Below are 18,450 nucleotides of genomic sequence, written 5' to 3'. Positions count from 1 at the left end.
CCTGGAGGTTCGCTGCCTACTAGTTAAAAGGGAACTGAAGCCACCAAATATTCACTTTCACTTTGGGAACAGCATTCTTTAGAGAGAGAAAAAAAAAAGGGGGAAAAGGAGGAGCCTAAGAGGAGTCTGTGATAGAGTTTTCATACCATTCCTAATGGAGGTCGGAAAACACTGAGTAGGTATTCATTAAATACAGACTTCAAATAAATTAGAGAGTTGTATTTCTTTGTGCACTTAAACATAAGCCTGGTGGACCAAAAACTGCTGCATTCTCAAAAAAAAAAACAAAAACAAACCAAAAGCAAAATAATTTAATATTTTAAACTGAGTATTCAATTCAAATTCAAGGACATTTTATCAAAACTGACCTTTAAGATGTTCCACATTTCAAATCTCAAATGACAGTGCAAAGTCTATTCACTGAATTTGTGTTTTGGAATACTATAAAATGACAGTCCAAAAATATGCAAGCCTGGACTAAAACTCATAGCTATAAGAAAAACAGTGCACTTCAACATTCTCTTAACTCACAGGCTGCTCAAAGAAAAGAAACAAAGGCTAAAGAGTCACAATCTGTACAGAACAATTTAACCTGGATTCTACTTTACATCTTTAATTCAGAACAAAGACTCTACAGGAGTCTTCTTAGGTACTGTAAAAAAGGTACGTGCAATAACTGGCAAAAAGTAGTTTTAGCTCACAATTATTTTAATCATAAGCAAATGTTCTTTAACTTCTGTATCTATCTTGGAAAAATACAGGAAACAGCTTGTAATAAATGTATGTTCTTGACACTCAAAATTTAGTCTTAAGATGAGTGCACAACTTGAAATTAAATTCCTCTCTCTAGAAATTAAAGGAAATACAGTACTTTAAATGTAGTAACAGAAGAGGGGAAAAATGATTATCACTGTCACATAAGAAGAGGTAATGAACTCATTATGCAAGCTATAATGGAACAACTTAAGCAAAACATTCATAAATATTCTAGTTGCTCACCAACAGAAAGCTAAGGCAATCTAAAGGTCATGAATAGAAAAGCCCCAAACCAATAAGTTTCCCTACTTAAAAAACTAATTTTCTCATTGTCTCAGTTTTAAAGCTCATTAATATGACACTGAGTAAAGGTTTACATTTAGCTGTTCAGTGTTATGAGACAGGTCAGTGATCTGTGTGTATATTTTTAAGCCAGTAACCTTCTCACTGTTATATCCACACAAAGCAGATGGGATAAAAAATTTAGAAGAAAACACTTTAAAAGAACTTGCTGTAACTCCCAGCAAGGTACATTCAATACCAGATTCCAGTCAAGTCCCATCACTGTTTTTCCATTCTCCCTTAGGAAGAAGGGCTGCTATTTCACTTCCATTAGTAAAATCAAGCCCCACATGCAGCAATTAAAAAAAAAGGGTGAAGAAAAGCATGTATTAGCAGAAGTAGGAATATTGGTATCATCTTTGACAGAAAGACACAAAAAAATGTAATAGCAAAGAACCCAAAGACTTAAGATCCTGTTTAGACAACAGCTAAGAAAAAATAAGTATAAGGGAGAGGAAAAGGGAATTGGATAGTCAAAGATATATGATTCTTGAGAGTCTGGAATAAATCCAAGTCAAAAGAGATCGTATTAACTTGATGTCCAAGTCAAACTGATTTGGAGGTTTCTGGACCAATATAAATATTTTGATCACAAAAAAACTGGATGGTAAATATGCTTCCTTGATATTCCTGACAAGTGAGGCTCTAAGATGCAGTAAAGCAAAAAGATACAAAGTTTTGTGATTCCAAGTCAGTTTGAAATGCTTGGCTACACACCAGAGAACTGCTTATCCCATTGCAATTTCAATGACACCATTTAAGCCTGGAAATGCTACTATAATTTTCCTTCAGTATCTTCATTTTCCTTCAGTATCTTTGCAATGTTTGTCTTTATGGCTCTGATATATCAAATACAACAGAAAAATTTGTGTCAAGACCTCGAGTGCAAACCCTGTCTCCAAGGGGTGTGGCTGCCTGTGCCCAGGACAGAGTGCTGTGGGAACAGCTGTGCAAAAGCAGCAAAAAGCAAGAATTTCCCCCTTTCCCCTGGGAGCTAGCCGTCACCTTCCAGAGCAACCCGCACCTGCTGCAAGCCAACAATCTCTTTAAGTGTCTGTTACCACATTTGCCTCTTTAAAAAGACAGAGGATATCCTAGCAGAAAATAGAACACCACACAGCTGGGTAAGTTAGAGCCTTTAAACTCTATGGCAAAGCAATATCCTACTCTGAGACAGCCACAAGAAGACTTCGTATTTAATTTCCACTACTTTGAACCACAGATTTGGATGTGGTGTGATCCTGGGAACTATATTAAGAGATTCCCTTTAGTCTTTATCTATTGCTGAATCTGAAGAGTAATCTTCAAGATTATCTACAACAAAAGTTAAATATATTTGCTTTTAATTAAAAATGTGTAACTTCTTTACACACCAACATTTTTAAGACAGGTTAGGAGGTAGTGTTCCTTACCTTGCTTTTTGACATAGAATATGCTGCATCGTCTTTTTGTGATGCATCATCCTTCCCTTTGTCAGAACCTTAAAGGAAAAACAGCATGGTTGCAAATTATCTAAATTCATCAATAAAATTTATATGAACTAGCTTTTGAAATAAATTAGCCAATGTGCTTAGCATAAAAAAGTACAAGTAAATAAAATTTTCAAATAGCATATACATACCAATCTATCTCATTAGCTGAAAACATACCAGCTACTACCATATACACTAATTTAATACTTGCTACTAAGAGGCAAGAACAGTCCAGTGTATTTGGATAATGCTGTACCTGATCCAATAACCCGACGAAATGTAAATATAACATGCCAACTTTTGTCCTTTTATTTTCTCATTCTGCCCTACCTGCATACATGCAGGCACAGAGAAGAGTACCAAACAAAGCCTTTTTTTGTTTGCTCATTTCTGAACCTTCTGTAGCTAGATAATTGTTAAATACCACCTACACGAAAGCAAATCTAATTAAAATCACCAGTCAGGATTTTTTTGCAAGACAATGGAAAAAGTTCCTTACATTAGCCTTTAACTTGACACTCAAGAAGCATCACTACAAGGCCTTTTATTAAAACAGTTGTCAAAATCCCATCTTTCTCTTTTGTGAAAAACCCCACACTTCCCCAGTATCCAGAATACAAAGTAAGTTAGTGTCTGTGTAATAATGGAAAACAGGGACACAACTGGTACGGGTGCTGCCACACAGCTGCTCTGTGCCACAGAACATATTCTGAGAACCTGGCACCCTCTCACAGAAAAATTGCCTCCTGTGCTTACAAGACAACCTCTCACTCATTGATCAATTTAATCTGAAGAGAGTGGTGGCAGCATAAAGCTTTTATGAACAGGGATAAAACAAAATGCACAATGCATTTATCTGAGTAAATCAGCATGCCGTCATTCACACACCCTCTGATGATTAGGCAGATGAGACTGTGAATTCAGGCATGGATTTCAGACAGGCAGCTGAGAAGCCTGGCACAGGGATGTCCAAGAGCTGTGCCTATGAGAGGGCACTGCACCAGCAGGGACACCCTGCACCAGCAGGACAGTGCACCCTCAGACACCACACCTGACACAGCACCAGCAGGCACACTGCACCCATGGACACCACCAGTGCTTTGGAGCATCCCTCTGGGCATGGTCCTGACTTCGAAACAGAAATCGGTATTCTGATCCCTGGAATGAGAAGACTTACCAGAGAAACTCCTTGATTTCACATTCTTCAGGGGAATGTCTGTATGTGAGGGGAAACTATGAGCTTTGAAGGAATTTTTAACTTTCTGTAGCAGTGTTGGGTAGTTTGTCCATAGTAGGAATTCTTTTTTTTTTTTTTTTTATTATCTTCAGCCTTCCACAGCTTATAATACCGAGAAACTCTCAGACAGAACTGATTCATTTGTCACAATTACACATGCTGGGAAGATTCATGGAGTTCAAGGGGCATTAAGTTAATCTCCAGGTTACATGAAAAATCTTAGGATTCCTCTTGATTTTGGTCTGGTAATCAGTCTTTTGGGGATTTTTCTCCCTTTATATTTATTACTTTCTGCAGATATTCCTTTTCTAAGACCAGATTTTTAAAAATTATATACTGCAGTACAATATCCCATTTTAGGTTCACAGAAAGGAAGCCCTACACGCCTTCACAAACTTTAACATCCTTAAAAGCCCCACCTGGGCATAGCTCATTAAATCCTTCATTTTTAAATTCCTCCAACACACCCACAATAGACTTGTTCAGCTAATGAAAACTATATGTCCTATTTGACAACAGGAAAGGAGTACCTTGAGAGGCAGAAGATTTGTAGTACTAGGGAATTCACAAAAAATCTAGACACAATCTAGTTACATTTCCTAGATAATACCAAAAGCAAAAGCACATTTTCTACAGCACTAGTTATCAGGCATGAAACAAAACAAAGGTTGTCTAAAGCCTCAGAGGCTACTCTTGCCTTGGTTTATTGAGAAGTTACTGGATTCAATGCCAGTCTTAGGCAGTCAGACACACACCACAACCATAGCAGAGGTTTTCTCCTCATCCAGTGCCCAAAAGAAAAGGAATCAAATCCCACTGCAAATGCAATGCAGGCATTTTCTAATGGCTTTCCCATTTTTGTTGATTTAATGGCACATACAGAAGCCTTAGTGAGGGAGAATCAGCAAGGAAGTGCTAAGTCAGGATTGTTCTTACAGAAGAGAAGCTATAATTCCAAGCTTGCTTTCTGAAGCACAACAATTTTATGGACTTTAAACACCCTTATTCAACAGACATGGATTTTTTTTTCCACAAACAAGCTTTGCATCAGTACCACCAAGAAGAAATGAAACCAGAAAGAACTATTCTGTCCCAGAGAACTGGATATGAAGACCAAAGTTTAGTTGCATTTCTATGAATTTCACTTCCTTGTTTTCAGTGTCTCGAGCTGCAGAGGTGTGTGTGCCAGCTGATTCATGAACTTACCCACCACACAGACTGTTCCCCTCCTCACCCACAGCACAGAAAAGAGCTCTCTCAGGGCTTCATTAGCAAAGCCAAGTCTGGGTGTTGCACCTCCTGGAACACCTTGCACTGCCCCAAGGTGTCTGTGAGGAAACCCAGTCATGCAGCTTTGCATCCCCAGCTGTCTGGAGCAGAGACTACCAGGGCACAAAAGGCAAGAAGCAGGATATAATAGAAAGTGTTTCAAGTTTTTCAATATTTATCAGCAGTGGTTTTGGGCCTAATATTTTAGCTTACTTGTCCTTTCACACCTTGTAATTCAATCAGCAGCTCCTTAACAAAACCTGAGCCCACATTTCACAATTTAGAAATTCAGGTGTTGAAGACAGTCCCTTTCTGTAATTTCCTCTCTATTGAATCCTTTTCCACCTACAATCCTGAAGGCAATCTTTAGAGGTAGGAGCAGCACTACCGTACTCTCTAAAGCAGTTCTGAGCATCGGCGATCGCGTTCAAAGCAACACTACACCTTAACAGGCTTTCTCCAGTGTGACCTTGCTTATCTTAACAGCTCAGGTGCCATGGGCTCTGAAAGCTGATCCCAATGCCAGTGCAGTCAGCCAAGTTCATGGTATGACCTCCGAAGCCAAGGGAAACTGTCCATTAGTGCATTCCTACTGTGACCACTCAGCATGTTCTTCCAAAACTTGCAGGTAAAAATCTACATTAAAACTCATTAGGAGCTTTCAGAGAGATTTCAGAGCCTGACAGAGGAACCAGAACCCCTGCATACAAGAGATCAATGAAAAAAAATCAAACAGTGCTGCTTTAGAGATTGAGACAGACTATGTAGTCAATAACAAAAAAAACCCCAAAAGCAAACAAAAAACACCACCAAAAAAACCCTCACCACCACAAAACAAAACAAAAATCTTCAAACACTGTTGTTAACAAAAGGCTACATACACTGCAAAATTAAAGACTATTTAGGATAAAGACTGTGGCAGGGTACAGTTTCAAAAAAAACCAACCTGTCTAGATAATAGATTTCAATTTTCCAAGCATAACATACACTTTTTGAAGTTGCACCCACAATCCATCCCTTCAGTCAATTTTGAAGGAAGGGAAAAACCAAAACCAACCACATAACTCTCACATCTCGAATACTGGCTTTGTGCCTCTCAATAAATGCCATCTGCAATTATGACACATGAGAAAAATACATCAGAAAATAAGCATGTTACTTTTTAATGTCAGATCTATTTTATTCATAAAAGAAATAATTACTATCCACTGGAGGCTCTTTTTCAAACATACAGAAAAAACAGCAGAAAAGCAATGCAATGCATGAAAAGATCACAAATAGCAATCCAAGCAACAGTATTACTGACTTCCAAGTGAAAAGAAAGGAACAGCCTGATTTGATTATTGGTGTGCATGTGCAGTTTTGAGGAACAAATACTTCAGCTGGAAAATGCCTCTGGAAGAACTATGAGCTGTACTTATTGGGAATTATCAATACTGGTGCCATATAATAAACACATGAGAAAAAAAAGGTAAAATCTTTTTAAAGAATTGAACACAGGGAACCATAGTCCCTAACTGACTGACTTCCAAAAGCTTATTGACAACCAGATTTAGGAGAACAATCCCATATTAACTAATTCAGATTCCTCCATGGACTTTGAAAGCAAAGTAATCAGAAAAGTAAGCAAAGTCCTTTAATGTATTTTTTAACAGTAGTGTTCCCTTTCGTAAAGCACCACATAAAATAAAAAAAATACCCAAAGACTGTCATCACTGTAACTATACATGAGTATATTTAAAACAGACAATTGCTCTTTGCCTAAACCAATCTGAAAGAGCACATAAAGAACATTCATTAAGCATGTTAGGAATGTTGAAACTCTTCAGAGATATATGCAAGATTCCAAAAGAGCAAGCATTTTTTAATTCTATGTACACACTTGAATTTTTTCATTAAAAACTGCTTTCCATTTGTTCTGCATTTTAAGTACTCATTCATTGTCTGCTTATGAACAGTGATCAGCTTTAGCTGCAGAATTCGATACAGAAAGGAAGCAAATACAAAATAAGATCCCTTTTTTCCCCACTAATCACCAGACTACACATACTTATTTTAAAGGTAGGAAGCACCTATCTAGTTGCCAACCCCATGCTTGAGATCTTTTATTTTGTAAGCAGCTTGAATAAAACTCAGTGTTAGATTCTTGGTAGAAGGCTAATCACTTCCTGAAACAGAGTGAAAGGAAACATTCCAGGATAAAAATGTTCAATAAAACATGGTGTCTGCAACCTCCCCCATGGTCTGCACCCAGCTCTGCTCTGGGGCTTCAGAACCATGGCTTACAAATTCAGTGAGCCATGCTGCAGGAGGCAGGCAATAGAAAGTGAAAACTATTTTATGCCCCCCCTTCCTTCCCCCCCAACATCCTGACCCCGCAGGACTACACAATAAAGTGCATCTCTGCGCATGCACAAGACAAGTCACACATCCAGAGCAATTCTGGAAAGAATGCACAGTTTGTACTATGTCCCCCTTTAGGAATGGGTGACCTTGTAACACATTTTCAAGCACTGAGGCTTCCTGAAATAAACTGCTGAATTTCAGGCACCTACGTCAGAAGTGCACATTATGAACAATGACATGCAATGACCACCAAATTCACTTCAATATTCCAGTACTGATTTGCAGGAAACAACAAATCTGTGCAAAAGAAGATTAAAGCCCTTTCAGAGGTTTTAGTATTCAAAATCTTGCACTACAGAGTTTAGCAAAGCTATGTTTTTAGCCCTCATTTTCTATCTTGTCATTTTATGTCAAACCGTTGATGACCAGCCTGCAGATTTTCCAGAAGTTACAGCTAAATGAAAACCTTCTTACAATTTTAAAGCAGATCCATTTATGGGGGGGAGGTGGGGGAGGCAGTGGAAAGTACAAGAAAGAACAGCATTTATAAACCACATCACAGAACCTCAGTCCTAAAAGCCCAAACAACCAAAACAAACATTCCAGTCAGTCTCAAATACAGCAATGCATTTTAAAGTGAGATTTGTGGCACTGTGAAAGCTAACTTACTCTTTTCCCTGTCTGCAAATCTTGCCACTACAAAGAGCTGTTATCGAAATGCATACACACAATACTCTTTCTGATTTCTACCCACATCTCAGTACATTACTTTCATTCAAGCATGAACATTTGAGGTAGAAATTAGATTAGCTTCTGTACATTTTAAGAAATGCAAGACCAAAACAAACCTGGTAAAGCAGGAGAGAGCTCGTTATATGCGCCAAATGAAGCGTTCCGGACGAGCTTTCGGCCATCAGCTCTTGGAGAAAACACAGATGAAATCCCAGCACATGAAGAAAACCTACGTCGCACTGGACCTTCTTCCTTCATGAGTTAAGGTGTTTGTGTAAGGATTATGTTCTCTGTGAAAGCTGGTTAGCATAAGCTGCTTGGAGCAAGAGTGTTGCAGTAGCAGCCTTTTACCTCACATTCTGATGAGTAAGATACAAAAGAGGAAAAAAAAGAAACAAACGAAGGGCGCACATGAAAAATGCAGTGAAGAGACAGAGGCTGCCAAATCAGCAGCAAGCCAAGCAATGCTATACTCCTCTCATCAAAGCTCTTAGGATGCTTAAAGTGGAATGGCTTTGCTTCAGATCCTTTTTTCTGGGAAACACACCATACCTTATTTTTTAAATCTCAGTTTTAGTCCTACTCATTTCTAAGTACACAAAAATGGTATTTATGTTTTAAGGATTCCTTAAATGGAGTTCCTGTTAGTCTTTCATGCCCCAAATTTATACTGCACAAAGGACAACTCATGAGCTTTGTGGCTTCCCTGTTTGATACTGTGGTATGCTATGGGAATCAGAAAAGGGAGTCAATCGTTTGCATTATGCAGCCAAGTTGAGCTTTCCTGTTCAGGCACTCACCTAACTAGTTTTTGCCAACTGATTGCTATGGCCTCTACATCTTCATTTCTTATTTTTCTTTAAAAGGTGAGGCAATTGCTTTTTTGTCTTAAAACTCTCCCATGTTTTTATAAACAAACCAGCCTGACTCATGGAAGAGCTGCGCTAAATAATTGCCACAAAAAAGGCTTTTTATTATTAATGCCCCAAATATTTTATTCAATGAATAAAACACTTAAATGGGCCAGCTTAAATTTTAAACACAAAAAAGAGTCCAGTAAACTGTGATTCAAGACTAGAAATCTGCTGATGAAAACTCCTGCTGGCAGCTACCATAACGAAGTCAAATAATCTCTCCCTAACCACCTCCATCCACTGCTCGTCACATCAGCAGCCTCTTTGCTGCAAGGACTAGTGTGCACAGGCACCCTCTGGCAAATGTGGAACTTCCTTCCCATTTGATGTTTCTCTGCTGGTCCCATTTTCCCCATGAATCTTTACTTCTGAAAAAAAACAGGTTTGTGAAAGCTTCTCTACTAAAAAACAGGACAATAGGACACCAAGATCTGCCTTGAAAATAAGAACCTGAATTCTTACCTTATTCCATACTCTTCTTTTCTTACAAAGTGAATCACATGCCATAAATTAAATCAATAGCAGCATGAACATGATTAACCCTCAAATAATACTGTTTACTCTATGGCCTTATACAAAGAAGTGTAGTTAACTTCCCAATATATGACAAGATAAAAAGAGGTATCAGAAAAAGCAAAGATGAGGCACAGAGAGCCATCAATAGAAATCATTATATACTATATGAAAAACATGATTCACTTAAGCACAGCACAGGGAATAGGAAAAACTGCATAAGCATCATGTATTCAGGCCTGTCTCCATTTATCCAATCCTGTGTCTCACTCTTCCTTCAGCTGAAACAATCCTTGTCCAGATATCCCAGAAGGACCAGAAAAAGCAGCTAAAAACCTAAAGGAGTGGAGTGGAGGGGCAATGAGGAAATGCAAGGAGGGAGAACACAAGCTTTCCTCCTGTTTGGTTTTGTTTTGGTTTTCTTTTGTTTTAATAAACACAGCTCTATATCACTTCTCCAAATCTGTCCTAACTACAAAACAGAGCAAATACCTTGGTACAAATCTATTCATAACACGCATTTTCTTTTTTTTTTCCTAATTAAAATCAAGAGAAAGCTGCAGCAGAACTCCTCTTACACAGAGCAGGAACTGTATCCTCTCATTACAGACCTACCATGCCCAGTTAATGGGGCTGTTATCTCCTCTTTCAGAGTCAGGGCTGTGACCCAGCCCAGAGCACTCTGCTGACACCGGTATCCAGCCATGTCCATGTCTCTCTCGTTCTGGAATGGCTCACCCAGATCGAAGGGGGAGGCTCCTCCATCAGACACCTGCACCATCTGCATCTGCCTCCAGCCCTGGGCCCTACCTGCCAGCCCACCAGCTTGGTTCACAGCTGGGTCTTCTCTGCCACCTTCTGCTCACGTTCCTAAGGAGCAGCTGCATTTCCAGGGGCTTCAGGAAACAACATAATCCTGAAGGCCTTTCCCTTACTTCTCTCCATGAACTCTCAGGTCCCTTGACACTGCTCATGTAGTCAAACTGTAAACAAGAACAGATTAAAATACCTCTTTCTCCTTCCTATGCCCTTTTCTCCATTTAGAACTGAAACTGAATTCTTTGGGTAGATAAAATTAAGAATTTCAATACAGCTAATGTTACATTTCCCCTCTCTGAGACGGTCTCCAGTCAAGGAAGCTGTTATCCAGGTATTCTAAGCACCTTCTGCTTTAACTCAACAGCAACAAAGGAGAGGCACGCTCTGAGTCTTTTACCAAAATATGACTCTGTCTCACCACTACACCCGAGGAGGAAAGGAAAAAATCTAATTTAAGCTTCCTCCTTCATCTCCTCACCCCTCCCCCTGCAAAGACCAAAAAATCCCATAAATGCTTTTTCTTCCTCTCTCCTTCCTGAAAATAAATTCAGACAGAATAGGTCCATCTACTGATCAAATCAGACTTTGTGATCTTAGACTGACGTTCCAGGCAGCTTTCTATCCTTCTGATATTAGTTTTGAATGTGTTAAGAATTGATATACTTAGAAAATGCACTCTCATACACAGCTTAGAAGTTTACACAGTTTCAGATACTCACAAATAGAACTACAGCCAACTGCAGAAAGACATGGCAGAAAAGCCTGCATAAACAGGGAGGTATCTGCACTTTAGCTTAAAGGTATTAAGTGCATGACACAGTGTATCTATGCATTAATACATGAGCTTTTTCATAATAAAAGTTTAAGTCACCATAGGAGACACTAGACTAAGTATGCCACTGAAACAGAAAAAAAGTTTCCGGTTTCTCTGTTTTATAAAACACCTGTATCAGTAAGAACACAAAAATCCCTACATGACTGAAATATTTAGTTCATGTATCTTGGGGCAGGAGGGCAGGGGGGAGCCCAAGAATCCATTCTCAGTCAGTCTCTTTAGAGGAGCAAAACTTTTTTAATGCATATATTTTTCTAAAGGACAGAATGCATTTCTCCCATCAGATATTGAATCAGGACTTCAACAGTAAATAGTAAATGCTGGCTGAAAAACCAATCCTAATCCCTTGCTTAAAACATTCTTCCAGGATATTGCCTGGAGCAAAATGTAAAATCTCATTGTACAAAACAAAGTCAAATAGAAGATATGTGGAGTTCTGACAACTTGTGAACACTTTTGACAAAGTCTGGGTTTAGTTTTAAAACATTTCTCCAATGGAAAAATATTTACAGCTGAAAAAAACAGTCTTAACAAAAAAGATCTCTCTGAATTGTAGAGGCATGAATTCAAAGAAATTGAACTCAAATCAAATCTATCTGGACTATCCAAATAAGAAATTTTCACTATAGTAATCCTTTTTATAGAGATTTTAGAAGTTTAGAATAACTAACACATTCTAAAAACTAATATTGATGCAGTAATACAGTAACTAGTAAGACTATGGATAGTGATGCAAAGTAAAAAAAAAAAAAACAACAAATCCTTTTCCCCTTATAGGTACCCAAGGAAAAGCTAAAATCTTCTTAAAACCAAACTCTGTGAAAGCTAGAGAGAAAAGAAAGAGGAAGGAAAGCTTGGTGTAGTAGAGGAAAGCAGAAGCTTTTCAGACTTGCCCTGCAGTTTTGACAGTAATTCGCCCTGACATTTCAACATTACTACCTTTTCCAGTAGAATACTTCCCCCAGTCCATGAAAAGGTCATAAATAATTCTCTACATGCAGTAGAGAATTATTTTGTAGCATGCAGAAAACAGAAAAAGAAACAGGTAGAACAGAAAAAGAACAGGTAGACAATCATACCTACGAAGGTTTTATCCAACAACTGATTTTCACATGTGGATTTGAAGTAAAAGTGTTTTTTTTCCTATTTATTAAAAAGGGTATTAAAGATATACTTGCCTTCTGCACTGATATTTGATTCAGAAAAAAATTATACCTAAACCATGAGGCTACAAGTTGGAGAGTAGTTCAGAGAGGTAAATTTCTTTCACCAAATACTCTTCTGTTCTCTGGTATTTCCAAGTCCAGTGCAGTTGAGCTGAGGAGTAATTCCAGAGGCAAGCCTGAGAGTGGTGACCAACAACCATCAAGACTCCCCATGCACTGCTGGCAACTGTACATGGCTGCACCTCGTCGCTTGCTGACAGCCTGCTCAGCTCCTCCCACACAGAGTAAATAGCTTTGCTCACTGCTCAGCTTTCAACATTGTCATCTCAACCCTTACGAAATTCTCAAAGTCACAGCTCAGGTTCAAGTAGGCCAGTCCTGCAGAGACTGACATGAAGAAAGAGAACTTGCTCGAGATGTTTCACATCAATCACTGCTGTGCCTTTTAAACCCAGTACCACACTTTCATAAAGCTATAACCCACACAGAAAGCAGAATATGCAATTTACCCAAGCCACAAATACTGGGTGGAGTAGCATTTCAGAAATGGCAAGTTCTAATAAACACAATGACTTGCAGAGAGGAATGTGCCAGAGTACGCATGGCAGTAAGAAAGCAGGAGGTCAAGATCATGTATTCAGGAGACTAACCACACACAGCAGAACTTAAAACATTTTACAGGACATTCAGTTTTATAACACAGACTAAGATCAGATTATTTTGGGCTCAAGCTCCTTCCTCCTACCGTGACCAGTGCCTCACTCACATCCCATTTAAGACCAGCATCACTAAAGCTACTCCAAATAGGTTATACAGTTTTGTGGAACTGGGGCCTCACTTCCACACTCTGTTGAAAAACTGAGAAGTGACTACCTGTGTCCCTAGGCTCAGGACCCTGCAGCAGGATTAACAGGCATTAATCCAGTGCCACCTAAAGAACAACCAGTGCCCATGGCTCCCACACACTGCTGATTACAAAATACTTCCTCATCATGAAAAGCAAGGCAAGACAAATTAAAATGCCTCCTAATAAAACAAGAAAGACTAAGAGTCTCCAAGCATGAGGGTTTGCAAGGTTTTAGAAAGAATTCTTATGTGGCAGGAGAAAGCAAAATCTTAACATATTTCTAAGACATTAAATGCATTTACTCTGCAGAGAAGGTGCCTTACTTCAGAAGCAACACTTACTGTTAATATTGAAGTATTAAGAAAAAAGCTTTTTGGAGAGCCTCAAGTAGAACTTTAACAGTTCTTCCTTAGCACTGAGACAATGAGACAGTTACGGGAAGATGAAGTGAAGTAGAAAGGATGACATGCTTAGCAAATTTTTCTTACTGTATCAAGATAGTAAGTTATTTAGCCATTCTTAGCTTCTTTATTCAAAGAACAGACACAGTGAAGGGAGGAAAGAGACTGCTTGAAGTCACTCCATGACTAAGTCTGCCTACATGTAGAAAGTAAACACATAGGAAAGGTGAAAAGAAAACCAGAAATCACTATTAAATACAAAATATAGCCCGTCTATCCAGGAAACAGCTTGGTTTGGAACCAGATGGATTGGCAGGATTTTGCCATCTGCAGGCCAAATACTCTTATCAAAAAGGATTGCTAACACACTGAAAGCACTAGCTGAAAAAAAAATACCAGCCCAAACTGACATTTTAGCAGTGATCAACTCCCAGTGGAGTTACAATCTCAGCTGTGCTCAATGCATCCATCTGCTGTAACTATGGGCAGCCCCAGCTCCAAGGCAGTTCCCCACTGCTGTGGCTTCAGCCTCATGCATCCATATGAAAGAACCTTTGGCAGAAATGTGCCCAGAGCACCACAGCCAAGTGACTGTCTCAGGTAGAGCTGCTAATACTTCAAAAAAAGGCTGTGAGTTCACTGTCACAGTGCTGCATCTTTCCTTCTAATGGTCCACAGTAACTTGTCTTCCACTGACAGCTGGTTAAGAGGAGATGCATTGCTGTATCTCCAGGGCAGGCAGTAACATCTGAGTTTGATATTTTCTGGGTCATTAAGGCTCCAAAGGCATCTCATCCCTTCAACAGCTAACAACTATTCTTTAGGACCTACTCCTTGAAAATGCCTGTTCTTCGCTTTCCACCTTCTCACATACAAAAATAGTTAAATTCCTATTCTCTCCAAAAATGCAGCACCCTGTGGATTAGAATCCTAGCACTAGCATATCCTTTATCCTTTAAACTTTTCCTCTGGAGTTGTTTAAAATACAAGTTCAGCACAGCCAAAAATGCCTGCACTCTTCCCCAAAACCACCTTCACTTCCTTCCAGTTCATGGTGATCATCATCATCATCACTAGGAGATGTAATTTTGTTTCACTGTCAACCCTCCTCCCTGCACCTAAACCACTTCTGTTTCTCAGTCATGTAACACAATATACTTTTAATTGCATTGCTTAATCAAATTTCATCAACAACTACTACTGCTCTGCTGGAAAAGAAAGGCAGATCCTGTTTCTTATCTCCTGTCAGGCTCCTTCTGGACACACACATCCCACAAGGACACATTTTCACCTCATCTGCATCTCCCTGATGTTTTAAATAAAGACAGGAAAAATACAGAAAAGTCCGACATTTTCAAGCATTCTATTACAGAATTTTTAATAATACTATCTTAACTAGATTTCTCTATTTACCACAAGTATTGCTATTTAAGCATCTGTGATGCCTTCATAAATGTTTGAAATATGTTTTAAGAAAATATTGCTAAGTTAAAAATATTATTAATAATTTATAAGGAGACTGCTGACTTTTTAAATAAATTTTATGTGATCGCTATTTCTGAATTAATTCATTTTATCAAAGAAATAAATCAGTATGCTTGAGTTAATAAGATTTACAAGAATTCGCTTTACCAAGGATAATTTGACAAAAAAAGATGACATCAGCAAGCAGAGTTCTGCTCTAAAACTTTTGAAAATGCAGTCTTGTACTTGATGTTTTCAATGTTAATTTTCCAACTGCAACAAAAGAATTTTGTCAATTATTCCTTTTGGCCACATGCTAGGTTAAAAAAGGAAACATTCCAAAAGCAAGTTCGATAAAAGTTTCGTTGTTTTTTTCATTAATAGTTAATAATATTTCTAACCACTGAATGCAAACATGGAATATGAGCTAAATTAGCACCATACTACCTGTGTGTCAGCTGCTAGAACTGAGAGATGATTTAGCAGTACTAACATCTATGTGACTACACTTCAAAAAATATGGTCTTGGTGAGTTGGAAAGGCCATGCTGCCCACTGGGGCCTAAAGACACCATCCCACATAAACATAAGCAAAGCTTCACAGGTAAAGTTAACTCCCCAAGATCATTACAGTTTCCATCAAAAGGCTACTGAATTCTTTAGATCCTACTCCAAGTCTGACAAGTCTAAATAAAATATTGAGAAAAAAAACATAGTATAATTATTTAGTCTGTTTAAGACACATTAGTTGTAGCATTATGATCAGGATTAGGCTATTCTGACACTCTAGTTAACTACTTGAAGGACAAGGCAGGAATAAATTAAATCCACAAAAATTAAAGTTAAAAGCCCATCTCAGGATCAATGCTATACATGGGTGAGTTAGGGTTTGGGCTCTAAAATGCTAAACTTTCTATATAAAAAAGTTAAAATCTTTTTTTTTTTTTTCCCAGTAAAACCAGAAAAAATCTCCACCATCCCTTATTTTGATACATTTCCATCAAACAACCTTGCTAAAGTGTCCTATGGAAGTGAGTGTGACCTCCACACCTACACATGCCAGTTTGTAACCCACAGGTAAGCTACTTCAGCCTCAGAATAAAGGACAGTTTAACTTCAAGGATCTTGAAAATATTTTGTAAAACAGTGCAAATATTACATAGAACAGTGACATTTTAAATAGACTTTTGCTGAACAACCACTAGACAATGCTGCCAGATCAAATTGTACCCTACATTTATAAAATAAATCTGTATTGGACTCCAAGAGGATCCCAATCTGTCTCAGACAACATACTAAGCTCCATCTCACAAGAGCAACAGGAGTGAGGGAGGAGGAAGACATGTCTTAAACTAAGAAACCAAGTACAGGAAAATAGAAGCTTTCTGAAATCCAGAGCTGTGGTCAGAAATGAAAACAAAGTACTTACACACAGCAGCACCTAAAATTATAAAATACATACCACTTATAACTTTACATTAACATATTACATGGTTCTCTTTGTTCCAAATAAGAGGCGAGTGGCTCAAACTGATGTTAAATGTTCACCTCCCTTCCCTTGCATTAGGACTCGTATAGTTTTAACCATATTTGTAATTCTTGTCATTAGGATCTTACTTAAACACAAGCAGATGACACAAATTAAGCATGTTACAGTAGATTTTCCAAACAATAGTCACTGAGCATGTCTGTCCCTAGACAGCTGCTGGACAGCCATGGTGGTTTCCCCATTAACACCAAAGTTAGTGCTGGTTGTTCCAGAGACTGCCCCATCACAGGCTTGGTTTCATTCCAACTCACCTGGTTTTGAGCTACAGGTTCTATGCCTAAGCAGCCTTGCAACACAGGTGCTTTTTATTCAGGCAGCAGGAAACAGCCCAGGTAAAAGTGGCCAAATAGCACTGCACAACATCCAACTGCCCAGCAGCAAAATCCTGTGTCACAGTTCTCCCTTATATATATTTAATCAGTTCTTTGTAGATGGTATCATACATTTTTCTGTTTTGATTCTCTGTAATTCTGTGCCTAGCATGATACTGAATAGTTTATTTCCATTACTCATCTCCTAAGGATGACTTCAGCTGTCAGTGACTAAAAGTATTTCCATTTAGTTCCTTGTAAATGCCTTCAAATTCTGTATCTAAACATTTCCTATCTCATTATACTGTACCACAGGCACATTGTAAAGACCTTGGTTAACTGGATTTCAGTTACAACAGCCTCTCTCCATCATATTAAGCTCTGTTCTACTTCATATTTTTCAGGCTTCCACTACATCTCTCTTTCTCCAATGTAATAAGCTCACATTTTTGCCAGCACTGTAATATTGCCATAGGAATAACTGCCATCAAATATTCACCTGATTTTTAAATGTTGGTCAACCCACTCAAAAAAAATCAGCTCCCAAGCTGTAGACAGGCTACAAGACAGTAACTGTGGGTTGCTGAAGCCTAGCCCACGTTGTGCAATTTCTCTACTAAAACTGAATACAAGACAAATTTCTTGTCTCATTAAAGTACAGCCTTATATCCAGTAGTGCTCCTGGAAAACTAAGTCAGTAATGACTGATGCTAAAACAGGCACAAATACATTTAATTGGCTTAAATTCACTTATATAAGCCCTGAAATATTCAGAAAAAAGAAAAGATCTGGAGACAAAACTCAATATCTGCAAGGAGCTTAATGTAGGACAATCAAGTGTTTTTTGAGCCCATTTTAATCATTTTTCTATGAGTGAAAGTCCTGAAGAAACACTACAGTTTGACTTTATAAATTAGTGGGAACATCAATATTAAAAGGAAGAGTTTATTAGAATATTCAAATACACTTAACACTAGCAATGGTCTAATAAAGGATACAACACAGTACAGAAAGAAAATAACTAAAAAGTTCTTTCAACATAATAAAAATTACAAACAAGTTTTATTTATATTATACAGAAAATATTTCAAGACTAAGCTTGACACAAGCCAGAAGACATCAAGTCCTGTTCCAGTGCAATAACACCAGGCATTAGAAAATATATCCGAGCTAGCTGTGTGTAGTACCAAAAATACTACCAGAATAATTTTAAAATACACTAAAATACTACCAGATTCAGCACAGTAACAACTGTCTTTGTTTCAAAGTTTTTTTCTTGTCTAATAGAACTGAATGGGACAACAGGAATATGATTCAAAGTTACCTAAGACACTGCCTTTCTTACTCTGAAACACTAGTATCATTACTTTGACAAAGCTATGGCAGTTAGGGAGACTCATACCAAAACCAGTTAAAAATATAAAACCATGTCAGGAACACTATTCATGAAAAAAACTAAAGGAAGCATGGATGACTAT

At 38.2% G+C, this 18,450-nt stretch overlaps 1 protein-coding gene across 12 annotated transcripts in view; it reads right to left on the bottom strand.

Annotated features, from left to right (window-relative positions):
- The window catches only part of OSBPL8 (oxysterol binding protein like 8), an 83,861-nt gene that overhangs the window by 26,350 nt on the left and 39,061 nt on the right, over positions 1-18,450 (bottom strand). For 11 of the 12 annotated variants that reach the window (XM_059846879.1, XM_059846882.1, XM_059846880.1 and 8 more), the window contains one exon: positions 2,511-2,578. In XM_059846879.1, coding sequence (XP_059702862.1) covers positions 2,511-2,578 — 68 coding nt within the window. Of the gene's footprint in view, positions 1-2,510; positions 2,579-8,270; positions 8,428-18,450 lie in introns of those variants that run through there. The other variant, XM_059846883.1, reaches the window with a different exon arrangement.

This window comes from Haemorhous mexicanus, chromosome 5, assembly GCF_027477595.1.
Source record: "Haemorhous mexicanus isolate bHaeMex1 chromosome 5, bHaeMex1.pri, whole genome shotgun sequence".
NCBI lineage: Eukaryota > Metazoa > Chordata > Aves > Passeriformes > Fringillidae > Haemorhous > Haemorhous mexicanus.
This window is presented reverse-complemented; position numbering and strand designations above follow the sequence as displayed.